This window comes from Gracilinanus agilis, chromosome 6 (genome assembly GCF_016433145.1).
Source record: "Gracilinanus agilis isolate LMUSP501 chromosome 6, AgileGrace, whole genome shotgun sequence".
Lineage (NCBI taxonomy): Eukaryota > Metazoa > Chordata > Mammalia > Didelphimorphia > Didelphidae > Gracilinanus > Gracilinanus agilis.
This window is the reverse complement of record NC_058135.1, coordinates 50,193,426-50,207,291: the sequence shown is the minus strand read 5'-3', so window position 1 is coordinate 50,207,291 and position 13,866 is coordinate 50,193,426. Positions and strand designations below refer to the sequence as shown.

At 38.8% G+C, this 13,866-nt stretch overlaps 1 protein-coding gene across 1 annotated transcript in view; it reads left to right on the top strand.

Annotated features, from left to right (window-relative positions):
• The window catches only part of CENPE (centromere protein E), a 95,898-nt gene that overhangs the window by 75,300 nt on the left and 6,732 nt on the right, over positions 1–13,866 (top strand). Inside the window, exons 36-43 of the mRNA XM_044681632.1 lie at positions 929–1,138; positions 2,585–2,806; positions 4,129–4,275; positions 5,125–5,237; positions 8,687–8,784; positions 9,325–9,508; positions 11,015–11,298; positions 12,311–12,346. Of these exons, the coding sequence (XP_044537567.1) occupies positions 929–1,138; positions 2,585–2,806; positions 4,129–4,275; positions 5,125–5,237; positions 8,687–8,784; positions 9,325–9,508; positions 11,015–11,298; positions 12,311–12,346 (1,294 nt within the window). The remainder of the gene's footprint in view (positions 1–928; positions 1,139–2,584; positions 2,807–4,128; positions 4,276–5,124; positions 5,238–8,686; positions 8,785–9,324; positions 9,509–11,014; positions 11,299–12,310; positions 12,347–13,866) is intronic.

The following is a 13,866-nucleotide window of genomic DNA, read 5'->3' as shown; positions in this document are numbered from 1 at the left end:
CATATTGATCCCACTGCCTTTTAGAAAGATCAATGCTTTTAAGATGTGCAGGTATATATTCATCCTAATCCTAGAGTTTAGAACTGGAAGGGGTCCCAGAAAACGTGTAGTCCAACCTCTTGATGTTATACTTGAGTCCTAGCAGAGGTTAGATGCCCACAGTCATACAAGTAGGAATTAGAAGATCCACTGGTTCCAAATAGAGATTTATTAACACTACACCAGTATCTTCTTATGAGTTGGTGAAAGGAGGGGAGGATATAAATGAATAAATTTGAAAAACTATTTTGAACTGTCCATAAATAGCCATTTCCATATGGACCCTTAACTAGAAAACCCCTGATCTTTGAATCCATAGACTATATCTCCTCACAGAAATACCCATTTTCTAGGTTTGGGGAGCCCTCCAAGAGCCAATAATGCCACTTAGTGGCACCAAGGATAAGCAAGCATCAAGTCTGTCATTGTTAGTTAGATATGGGATAGGAATTAGAGGTAGAAGTGACCCTAGAGGTCATCTAGGCCCATCCCTTCGTTTTATAAATAAGCCAAACTCTCAAATTCAGTGGGAATCCGGATTCAAACCTGATCTTTTCCATTTCTATTGCTTTGCGTCATCCCCAGTCTGCTTCATCGCTTCAACAGGCTCATTATAATAAAATAACACTTTTCTACTAAGTTTTAAGTCAGACAATAGAGTTTGCAGGAAAGAACAACTTTAACGTAGTTCCTATTCCCTGCCCAAGTGCATACAAAAAAATTATTAGATTAGGTTCTCCCAATTAGAATGACATTTTTAATTTTACCTTAAAATATTAAGATATTTGCCTCCATTTTTATTATTCAGAACAGTGATGAACTTTAATGCCATATTTATGTAAAGTCTTCTCAGGACTCAGAAAATGTGAATACTTTTTTCTCCACCCAGCAAATTCTCAAGGATGTTTCAGAAACACAAAATGATGTCCACAACATGATAGCTGAATTCCAACAATTGTTAAATGCTAAGAAAGAAATTATCTTGTTCCTGGATGTGTGCTTAAATACACATTTTGATGTGGAATGCCTTAAAAAAGTAATACAGGAGGAGAATGACAAGATTGTTAATGTGAATAACTCGTACTATAATAAAATAAAGGTGAGTGTGATTTTAGTCCCATTTTCCTATCTTTATACCTAATGAAAAAATCGTTTTATGTAATAAATGTTTCTATAGAATATAGGAAAGACATTCACTCAATTTTTGTACAACTGAGAAATGAAATGTCTTTAAAAGCAGGCAGCAAGTTCCATGAGAACAAATCCGGATGTTTGAGCTTACTATGTTCCACCTCTTCATTTTATAAGAGGAGGAAACTAGCAGGGTTGAATGGAACATGGCCAGCAGTCAAACCCAGATGCTCTTATTTCCAGTCCAGAACTCTTCTCACTCCGCCACATTGCCACCTGCATGTTCCAGCGTCCCCAGAGCTAGAAATGTGGAAATGTTTCTTTGTCTCCTTCACTACTGAATGTCTTAGAACTCATTAGTTACGCTTAGCCCCTCACACTTCAGTCCTCTGGCTTATCTGTCTTATGTGGAGAAACAACAGGGCAAGACAGAACAGAAGCGGAGTGCTTCTGATCCTGCCTCTGTCCTTAACACACTTAGTCACCCTTATGGCCCTTCTCACATTCCACTGTCTAATCATCCTGTTAAGAAGAACAAAGCTTCATTAGCATGGGCACAGCTTATTAAACCAATAATGCCAAATTACCCTAAGCAAAATTTTAAGTCCATTTTGTCTCTGGTGAATTAGATCTTCAGTAATTTGGGCGAAAAAACATAATTCATATAAAACATATTCAGTTGGAGTGTTTATTTTTGTTTTTTAATGCATTGCTGCCTTTCCTATTTTGACCACCTTACTTCCAGTAAATTGATGTTGGAATAAATTGTTTGCCCTATTAATATGGATTACAGTTTTTAAAAAGAAACTACTTTTCCCCAATCTCTCCCTTGCCCCCTTGGCCCACATTGTTCCTTATGTCCCATATGCTCTCTTCTCTCTATCCTGCCTTGCCTACATTGTAAGACCTGGATTTTATGTTGTCTTCTTAATGATATCCCACTTTCTTTAACTCTTTTGACCCTAAATCCATGGTGGCCAACCTGTGGCAGACACACCATTGCCTGCCAGAGTTTGTTACTAGAAAGGCAGAGGGACTCAGGGTGGAGCTGCTCCCCTCTCCATCCTCTGCCCAGTAGCCCAATGGGAGTGCTACCTCCTTTCCCTTTGGGGGGTAAGGTAGGGGCTGGGGGCAGCACTCAGTCTTGGGGGGAGGGGGGACAGCACTCTGTTTGCCATCACTACACTAAGTCATCTTTCCCTCTGATCTCCACAATACACTTGTTAAATCAGTTTAACTGATTGTTTTATTTTGTTTTGATGTCATATGTTGTATTATCTTTTCTTATCCTAATTATTGTATAATGTGACCCCCTTAACGAGAACCTTCCTGGGGCAGAGATTATCAAGAAAAACATCTTGAACTTTTAATAAGATGCACTTAATAAATGTTTGTTGAATTGGGCTGTGTCTAGGCTATTATAAATGGATCCTCTGAGTTTGAGGACAAAAGTGTTGTTGAATATAAAGAGTGGGAATGTGAACTGAGACAAATGAAGGAGGAGAACAAAGAACTCATAAAGAAGTTACAAACTACACAGACACCCCCTACAGCTCTGGATGATTTGGATGCTCTTAGTGGAGGAGGAGAAAAGAAGCATGGCCTTACAATGAAGCACACAGGACGAACCACAATGGTAGGGAGAAAATCCCAGTTTCATCTCATTTTTACATTCACTAAAAGACCTGACTTTAAGAATCATAGTTCTTTGTGATTTTCTTAAAAATCTATATTTGTGCTTCATATTTTATAGCAGAGAGCTCTGTTTTCATTACACTCCTCTAAAAAGCTAAGTTTATTTTAAATTACAGTCTTGGGTGTTGGTTTGTTTGTTTTTTACATTTGTACCCCAATAAGATGGCATTATCATCTGTTGAAAAGAGTGAACTGGTCTTTGTTTACTATGGTACCTGGAGCAAGAATTACCTGGGGGGAAAATAATTGATCTTTTCCTAGGAACCATTATCACATTGCAGGTGATGTCAACCAATAAATATAAAAATAAAAACCAATAAATTCAGTTGAGTCTTCCTGGATTTAAGCTTCAAACAAAATCACCTTTATATAACTACCCTTGGAGATATTCTTAATACATAAAAAGCAAATTTGGGATTTCTTTGTTTTTTTAAATGCAATATAGTTTAGTAGAGGAGAAAGAATAAATACAAAACATTTATCTTTTGACCAGGAGAAGCAGAGTCTACTATTTAAGCTATTGGTATATATGTAAAATAAATCGAATTTACTACGTAGAGTTTTTTGTTTTGTTTTGTTTTGTTTTTTTAATTTTAAACCCTCCAGGTACCATAGTAAACAAAGACCAGTTCACTCTTTTCAACAGATGATAATGCCATCTTATTGGGGTACAAATGTAAAAAACAAACAAACCAACACCCAAGACTGTAATTTAAAATAAATTACAACTTCTGTGTACTGACTTATAGGTGGAAGAGTGGTAAGGGTAGGCAATGGGGGTCAAGTGACTTGCCCAGGGTCACACAGCTGGGAACTGTCAGAGACCAGATTTGAACCTAGGACCTCCCGTCTCTAGGTCTGGCTCTCAATCCACTGAGCTACCCAGCTGCCCCCAGTACTACATAGAGTTTTGCAAGTAATTAATAGCTTTTAAACAAACTTTGTACTGTTACTGATTAATAAATAAGTGTCTATGACATTCATAATGAGCCCTGTCTTATTTACACACTTAAATCATTTGATATAAAATGATATTCCAGCATCTATACTATAAAATTTTAAAAATACCTTCCTTATATGAAAAAGGAACCATGGCATATCCAGATAATAGATAAAATAAAAGAAAACAAAAAGAAAAAGTAACTCCAAAGTAGAATATGTTGTCAGCTTTGTTTTTAAGTTGAAATAACTATACTTTGACTCTGACTCTCTCTTTACCTCAAACCTCTCAAGAATCTTTCTAATGTGGTCTTTTGGTGATAGGAAATTCAAGAAAGTGTATTTTGTGAAGACAAAGAAAACAATCATGAGCAAGAGGAAATTGATCCAATGCAGAAAAATCTGGAAGGGACTAAAGTTATGAGGAACAAACACCTTCAAAGTCAACAAACATTAGCACAAAGTCCTCAAGTGAGTTCCTAGAGAAATCTTGGTTGTTTTGTTTTTAAATTCTTTTCTCTTAGAATCAGTACTTTGTATTGGTTCCAAGACAGAAGAGCGGTAAGGCAGTTGGGGTTTTAAATAACTTGTCCAAGGTCACACAACTAGAAGATGCCTGAGGCCACATTTGAACCCAGAACCTCCCATTTCCAGGCCTGGCTATCTATCCTCTGAGCCACATAGCTGCTCTACTGGAGAAGTCTTCTTGCACTTATAGCACAACCACCTTTTGGGAGGGAGCCACTGCTCCATTCTTTCCCTTTCCATGAAAGGCCAAACACATCCTAGCTTTAAAAAATAAAATTATTTTCAGTTCCAAATTCTTTGCTTCCTACCTCCTCCACCTACAGGGAAATTCCCTTCACACTTTCATTCTGTCTTCCCTGTTGGATGAGGTATATTTTTACATGTGTGCGTGCATTCTTTTTTCCTTTGACCAGTTCAAATGAGAAAGATATTCAAGGGTCACCCACTTATATGCTCTCTACTTCCTCTTCCTTGTTGGCTATCCCATTGACCTAAGTTAATTTTTTCTATTCTTTCACTTCTCTTCCTGTCTTTCCCAGTGTGTTCTCGTTTCCCAGGTTTTCTTGTCTCTTAATTACATTTTAATTTGGAAACAAAAGAAGCATAACACCTATTAAATGTTGATATTACTACTAATTCCAAAGAGTGACTTATTTTTCCTCCAACATGCTTCTTCATGGAGTGTTCTCTCTCTTTTTTTTTTTAAATCTCTTATTGTTTGGACATCTTTTAATTCCAGCTACTCCTAAAATTTAATTCTTGATTTTTATGTCCCCTTACACTTCTTAAAAGGATGCCAAAGCAACTTTAGGTGCTGTGTCCAATAAAGAAATTGATGATCTCAAGATGAAGTTGGTCAAATTGAACATGGAAAAGATGAATGAGTCCAAGAAGTTTGAAAAAGAGTATGTTTTGGTTTTTTCCTCTTGGCCTATAATTGTTCTCACTTTGTAATTTTTAAACATTCACAAAGTGAATGTTCTCACTTTGTAATTTTTAAACACAAGGTAATTTTTAAACACCTGGCATAACTGATTTTTATTTTTATTTTTTTATTTTTTTATTTATTTTTTTTATTAAGCCCTTGTACTTTCGGTGTATTGTCTCATAGGTGGAAGAGTGGTAAGGGTGGGCAATGGGGGTCAAGTGACCTGCCCAGGGTCACACAGCTGGGAAGTGGCTGAGGCCGGGTTTGAACCTAGGACCTCCTGTCTCTAGGCCTGACTCTCACTCCACTGAGCTACCCAGCTGCCCCCATAACTGATTTTTAAAAAAAGCTATCTCATTGGTTGTAAGATCACACTTCTTTCTTAAAGAAGAGGCCTAGTTATATAGTTATATCTTGGTTTATAAATAATGCTTTGTGCCTTAATTATTTAAAGACAAACTTGAGTACTGAACACATCTTCAAGCCACTATGAGTGATGTTGGTCCTCCACTTAGATCACTGTTTAGTCATTTTTCATCTGTGTCTAACACTTCATGACAAAGCTCCTGGAATGTTTTGCCATTTTCTTCTCCAGCCCATTTTACAGATAAAGAAACTGAGGAAAACAGGGTTCAATGACTTGTCCAGGGTCACACAAATAGTATCTGTGGCCAGATTAGAACTCAGAAGTAGAGTTTTCCTAATTCCAGATCCTGCACTCTATCCACCTAACAGCCTGGCAGTGTATTATTAACTTACATACTAGTCCACATAATATTTGACAATTAGGTTGTGTTTTTTGTTGTTTTTTTTAGTCCTTAGCTTCTATCTTAGCATAGTTACTAAGTATCAGTTCCATGGCAGAAATTCAATAAGGGCTAGGCAATGGAGTTTAAGTGACTTGCCCAGGGTCACACAGCTAGGAAGTATCTAAGGCAGAAACCCAGGAACTCCCAACTCCAATCCTGGCATTCTTTTCACTTTGCTACCTGCTTAGGTTTTGGAGCTTTTAAAAATCCTTTATACTTTTCCTTCCTACCATATTTATTTATTTGTGTCATGGTGATCATTTCAAGAATGTCCTGAGCTCCAGAGGCACAATAATCATGGCATCTTTTAAGACCAATTTGTGCCTATTTCCCTTCATGGAGTATATAGACTCTTTTTTTGGTTTGTTTCGCATTGTGGTCTAATGGAAAGAGTATTGGAGTCAAGTGATTTCAGTTCTTGTTCTAACCTGACCACTTGTCTACCACTTGTCTGACCTTAAACAAATCTCTCTTGCCTCTTTCTTCATATGTAGAAATCAGACCATATCCCTCCTTTCCCACTCTAAAATTCTGATTTTACACATAGGTACTTAACACATTATTTTGATATTGAAATTCTGCCAGTGTTGGAGACCAGTTGAGGGTACCTAGCTTTGAATCCTCCATTATTTATCTCTGCTTTTAAAAAAAAAGATTGGTTAATGCTCATGGCCAGGAAAAAACAGATGGCAGTTTCACTAAACTGTATTTCTCTTTATCTTCTCTTAGCAAAATTTAAGTCAGAGCTTTAATTCTGTCTTAATAATATCTGGGAAACTTTACTGATCACTTTCACCTATTTTGCAAGTAACTCAAAGAACGGCATTTTATTTTGTTTTCCTGACTTTCAAGAATAAAGGCTGACGTCAGTAACTTTTGTTGCTCTGCCAGTAGATAGTAAGGAGCTATTCATGAATTGTTAGTCTTGGTCTTAGCTATCAGATATATTCACCTTTGTCTGGGCCATAATTAGAATTTGCCTATTTATTTTCTGGAGATTGTCTCGTGTTTTTATCACTCATGGTATTTTTTTTATATTTTTTTAGAATATTCTGATGTTCTGTCATTATAACCTAGATATTTATGCTGATGCTTTTGGTTCTTCCCTGGCAATAGTTTTTCTTCATGGTTGCGTGTCCCGTTATTTTTAGATATCATCATATCTCTCAAAAAGTATGTTAGCCCCTTCAGCCAAGCTCAAAAGTTAAAAAACAAAAACAAAAATGAACCAGCAAGCATTTCTTAAGTACTTGCTATATTCCAGGAGCTGTGTTAAGTGATTGATGAAAAAAAAAAAAATAAGCCCTTAACGCTTATATACTATCAGAGAAAACAAGCCTGTATTTTGTAAACAAAATGGCTCTAAGGAGTGGAGGAAAACCAGCAGCTCCAAGAGTCAGGAAAGGTTCCATTAGCCTGTAGTGCTAGAGGTGAGCTTTGTAGGAAGCCAGAGCAGTGATGGGGAGGGGGATGTGTGCTAGCAAAAACGTGGTGGGGATGTGGAGAGCCATGTTTGAAGAAGAGTTGGGGCAGAGAGGGTGGAATAAGTCTGAAAAAGTCAGTGAGAGCCAAAGCATGAAGACCTTTGAATGCCATTTTTGGTCTTGGGATAAGGAACAGCTGGCATTTATTGAGTAGTTGGACCCATGCTTTAAAAAAAGGACTGAAGGGGGCAGCTGGGTAGCTCAGTGGATTGAGAGTCAGGCCTAGAGACGGGAGGTCCTGGGTTCAAATCTAGCCTCAGATACTTCCCAGCTGTGTGACCCTGGGCAAGTCACTTGACCCCCATTGCCCACCCTTACTACTCTTCCACCTAGGAGCCAGTACACAGAAGTTAAGGGTTTAAAAAAAAAATAAAAATTAAATTAAAAAAAAAAAGGGGGGGGGCTAAAGTGGAGTGGGAGGAGACTTGGGTCAGAGTTCCACTAGGAGACTATTGCATTAGTCTTGGGTTGGGAAGGGCCAGTGGATAGGAAGGACTCCTCTTCCCCTGAGTTCAACCCCTTTTTCCCTCTTACAGGGGGCAGCTGGGAGAATGTATGTGGGATGCTTGCCATTTAGGCAGATTGTGTGGGGCGGGATCTAAAGTCTGCCAGCCCTGATCTAGCCTCGGGTCAGCTGGTGTTGTTACCAGTCCTGAAAAGTGACGGAATTTGAGTTTTTTGTTAATGAGGAGAAAAAGTAGAATGTATAAGTGTAGACAGATTTTTCTAGGAGAGGGGCTAAAGAAGGCATAGGAAAAGACTTGGCCTTTGACTTTCTTAACACAGGCAACTTCCCACCCTCCTGTAACCTTAATGAGTTGCCTAGAATACAAGTGACTTGGCTAGGGTCACACAGCCAGGAAGTGTCCTAAGGGCATTACTTTGGCCTTCCAGGCTCCTAGGCCAACCTTCTCTCTACTAAACCACCATACCCCTTTTTGGACCATAGCAGGAAGCAGAGCAAAAGAATTTGCCCCATCGTATTTAAAAGATAAAAGTAGCATTGAGTGTTTTGTAAGGGATAGTGTGTGGTCATCAGACTCATGGGACCGTCACAGCTGCTGCTCACTGCCCGGTGTTGAGTCAGCGCTATCACTCCTTACTATTTGCCTCCTTTTATGATTCTTTTTTAGAATTGCTTCTAAAACTGCCATCATAGAATATAACGAGGAGCTTATATGCCAGCTGAAGGAGAGGCTTAGAAGAGCTCAGCAATGCAGCGACACCTCCAGTAAGTACAGACATCCCTCTCTTGTGCTTCTTCCTTCCATGAAGCTACATTTTTATGGCTCTTAACAAGAGGCTGCAAGTAATCTCTTCTGTTCTACTGCTCTCTTTATTTGAACTGATGTCATTTTTCTTAATTTATTACAACCTTACTGCATATTTAATTAGATACTCAGGAAATCTGGGCACTTTCAGTCAAGCATTTATTTTTATTTATGTTTTTCAAATAAACACCCATTATCTTCTGTCTTTGAATCGATATGAAGTATCAGTTCCAAGGCAGAAGAACAGTGAGGGTGAAGTGACTTGTCCAGGGTCACACAGCTAGGAAGTCTCTGAGGCCAGAACTGAGAGGCCTGGCTCTCATCTCCTGAGCCCCCCAGATGGTGAGATCCATGGGAGCAGGGAATGGTTTTTGCCTTTCTGTGCACTTTGGCACAGTCCCCTCCGCCTCCTGGGTGGAATGTTGAACTGTACCAGGACGCCATCTTGTCCCTTCACACACTCTTCTCCTCTCTGCTTTCATGTGATTTTCCCTGGCCAGTGTCAGAAGCACTTGCTCCTGCTTCAGTCTCGCACACGCCACTGACCTGTGGAGGCGGCAGCGGCATTGTCCAGAGCACAAAAGCCCTGATTTTAAAGGCAGATCGCGTGAGGCTTGAGAGAGAGATCTTGAAGTTAAAGCAGCAGAATGAATATCTGACTAACCATCAAAGTCAGCTGTCCAGGTAAGGGTCCCTTGGGGAGGAGGGGCCTCTATTTCCTGGATTGGGTTTATCAGCTCCAGGCCTGGTTTTTACCATTTCCCTAATTGCCTTTACTGTAATGTCCTCATCTTTTCCACACAGCTGGGGGAAGGAGGATGGGCATTCATAAGAGGATCAGGCCTGCATGCTGGTCTGGTGCCATGATGGCAGACCTATGGCACACATGTCAAAAAGGGCATGCAGAGCCCTTTCTGGGCACACCTGGCGGTACCCACCAAAGTCACTAGAAAGCCACACAGACTCCAGTGGAGCTGCTCCCCTCCCCCTCTCCACAGGCTTGAGGACATTCCTCACTTCCCTGCCCCTCTGCCCTGCAACCAATGGGAGCCCTTCTCCCTCCCCTATGTGGGGAGGGGAGTATGAGGTGGCACACTCCATCTCTAAAAGGTTCGCCATCACTGGTCTAAGATAAGGTCTAATATAAGTCCATTAGTAGCAGCACAATAGAAACTCAGAGTGTAGGTTGAAGTTCTACTTGAAATAAGATCCTGTTAAAAAGACACTTTGGAGAAGTGCAAAATGGTACTTGGGGTTGAGTTGACCCTAAATTTTCCCCTTTCCCCTTTCTTTCATGGATATGTTTATACTGATAAGATCCAAAAATATTTCCTTCCTTTCTCTTCTTCAATGCAACAAGAAAGGATTCAAAGGTTTCTGAAAATTCCAAGCAATATTAAATTAAACCTCCATTTCTATGCATAGGGTTTTTTTGTTATTTTAATTTTAATTCTTTGATTTTTTTTATTTTTGAAATGGATATTAAAAAAGGGCACGATTATAATATTATAATATGCTTTTTACTGGTTTCAGTTATGTAGGTTAAAAGAGTAAATTGGTTAGTATAGGCTTTAATTTTTCTTTCCATAACATCAACATGCATGAGTCTCATTGGCAAACATACTATGCTCGCCCCAGAACTCTAGAACTAATGTCTACAGTGTGACTTAGGCACCATTGTCTGGCAATCTCAAATTTCTTCACAGTAAATAACTTGGAAATATTATTGGTAATTCACACATAACACTTAAATTTAAATTCTCCTGTAGGCGAGATAGAAACTAATCAGTTTCTCTGGCTTCCCTTTCCTTGTTTATAATGTCTCACCATTTCTTAATCTCTATTATGATAAAATACATCATCTCTGCCTTTCTGGTTCATGTCTCCTAGGAAAGAAAATATATTGGATGGCAATTAGTGTACTAATTAGAATGCTAAACCCTGTATGGCCTATGAGCAACTTCAAGGTCAGTCTTTGTCTGTTTAGACAAAGACAGCTTGTCCTGTCTACAGGCTCCATTGGGGTGAGGAGAAAAACCCAGGCCTGTTTAGTCAGAGTTTTTTCACTTTCTGGACTATAAAAGAATTCTTTAATAACAAGTATTGATATATTTGAAGTCCATATGTAAACACAGGTACATTTCATTTCGGTGTTCATTTCTTTGTTCTTATCCATTTCTTCTTTCTCAGCAACAATTTTCATCTTGTCAGAGAAGTCAAAAAATGGAAGGAGAGAGCCCTTAAAAAGGAAGCCCAAGAAGTTCCTTGTGTGCATTCTCCAAAATCTCCCAGACTGGCTGAAGTTACCCCACTTAAGAGACAGTGCATGTCACCTCTGTATAAAGAGCAGGTTTCACAGGAAACCAAGCCCAAGGATTCACCAAAACCTTGGGCATTCGATGGGCGGTCCAAGTCTCTACCAGTCACTTGTCTTAATAATTACTTTGATAACTCTGGCCTAGGCCTACTCCCAGGTATGTAATTCAGTGGAGGAAGAAAAGGAAACAATGGTTAAGATAGGATCATTTTTTAAAAAAACTATTTGGCCCCAGGCCAGTTTAAACAAGAAATTTGAGCAAGCAAGTTCATGATACCATGCAAGAGAAATAGTTTTTTGATGCACATAAGAACAAACCAAAGCAAAAGATGGGTCAGCTTAGTGGAGGACTCGTGTGTTTGACTTAACATTTCCCAACTTTGTGCTCCCTCATATAACTGACACATATTGAAGCCACTTTCTTTAAGATCATGGACTCTTGAACAGTCTTTGGTTATTATTAGCAATAACCATCAAACGGTGATTTGACAGAATGTTTTAAAGTTTACAAAGCACTAACTTTTCATTTGTATTTAAACAACAGGAGCATAATTAAATGAAAGCTATAGATACTATTTTTGTCTTAAAACTTATCTTCTAGCAGTTATACTAGTTTTAAGTAAAATAAGATAACTTTGAATCATCTTTATGAATGAATAACAAGATTATCTTAAAATAAGAAATAGACAATCCTGCACTAGCCACACTTAGGAAGATTTTTTTTTTTAATTCTTAGACGAAGCAGTAGAAAGATTTATGGGAATTAATAAGAATATAAATTATAAAATGATAAATATTATTTTAGTACTTTCACATGCATATAATTTAACAGATTAGGCTAGATATTAAGTAAATATTCTATTGGGCCTGTCTTCATACATAAGCAAAAAGCATTCATAATTAGCATGTTTTTAAAATTTACAAATTCTATTAAAGCACTGAATTTTTTTAGACCCATATTATGAAGTTCAAATATCCCCTGTAATCTCTTCTCAACTGATTTAATAACTTATTATATTAAATAATTTCTTTAGCAAACTACTTTTTTTGGGCAAAGATAATGATAATTATTTTGAATAATTATGAAACCAATTAGGAGGGCTGAGATTAAAGGGGTTTTATTGTACTGGGCATCTGACAACTATTAACATTTTTTTTCCCCCTTTCAGAAGTAGCTTTCAATTCTGCAAATGATCCAACAAAAGGTGAGTTTCAGTTTATCCTGGTGCAGATGAGTGGGAACTGAGACTCTCACATTTGCCTTTCTTCCCTTGGCATTTTCATTTTCTCCAGTAATTCATAATTTGGTTTCTGCCATCTGTGGTCACCAGTGAGATCCAATCACCTTTTTTGCTTTTGACATTTTTGCTGATTGCTTCTCTTCCTTCATACTTAATGAAGGTGTTCTTGCATGAACATTGTTCTCCCAGGTCACTTTGCGTGGTTAGAGTACAGAATTTGGTGTCAGGAACACCGGGATTTAAATTCCGAGCAGACACGGGCATGTTCCCCTTCTGAATCTGTTTTTTCATTTATAAAATGAGGATAGCAATGCTGCTTATTTCATAGGTTTGTGGGGTTCAAATGAGCTAATGTGTGTAAAGCATAAAACATTATTTAAATGATACTTGTTATTACCACCCCAATCAACACATCTCTAAACTGAGATCCCTTTCGAGGGCCAGACCTACATCTCCTTCAAAAATTCATAAGTGTTTTAAAACTTTTAACATGTCTAAAAGCGTGGCCCTTCTTCGATTTTCCCTAAAGCTGTCAGGAACACCATCATTTATTCGCCTCATTTCCCATGTTCATAACCATGACACTTCCTTGTCCCTTGTGGCACATTCATTCAATGACTCGGGATCCCAGGTCACAGCGGATGTCTTGGTAGACACCATACATTCAGTCAAGCCCCAGCACCGTTTTACAGATGACAGAAATGAGGCCTGATGACATCAAGGTGGGCCTGCCCAGTTACCCAGGGGAGAAGGAGCACAAGACCTCTCACCTCCATCCTCTTTCCAGCCCTCACGGTGCTCTGCATAAATCTTCCCTCTCAGCTCTCCACTCCTCACACTCTGCTTTTCCTCCTGAATTTAGAATCAGCTTTTAACTGCTGTTGCTGATCCACTGTGGAAAGACCTTTGGTTCTCTTCTCTCTTTTTTTTTTTTTTTTTTTTTTTTAACCCTTGTACTTTAGTGTATTGTTTCATAGGTGGAAGAGTGGTAAGGGTGGGCAATGGGGGTCAAGTGACTTGCCCAGGGTCACACAGCTGGGAAGTGGCTGAGGCCGGGTTTGAACCTAGGACCTCCTGTCTCTAGGCCTGTTTGGTTCTCTTCTTGAGAGAAACTCCAGTTCTTTGGTCTGACATCCATTAAGTGGCATCATTGCCCCTGACATCCGTTGCCTTCCACTACTTCCCCCTGGACAGTTCTTTGGCTTCTCAGCCAAGTCTGAGTCCCACGTTTATTTCCTAGCTTTGCCTTGGTGCTCTCATCCTCCATATCACCTGTGGTAAACTTTCATTTATCTACCCCCCTGGTTGGAATCACTTTTGCCCACAAACAGATTTTTCTATCTTTTTTTTTTTTTTTAATTAAAGAACTGACCCTCCCCCAGTTGTGAATTAGAATTTTCTGCATTGGTGTTTTGTCCCCTTTCTGGAGAGGAAACTCTGTGGATCTTTCCCAAATTTTGTTCCTAACTTCCCTTTTTGCATAG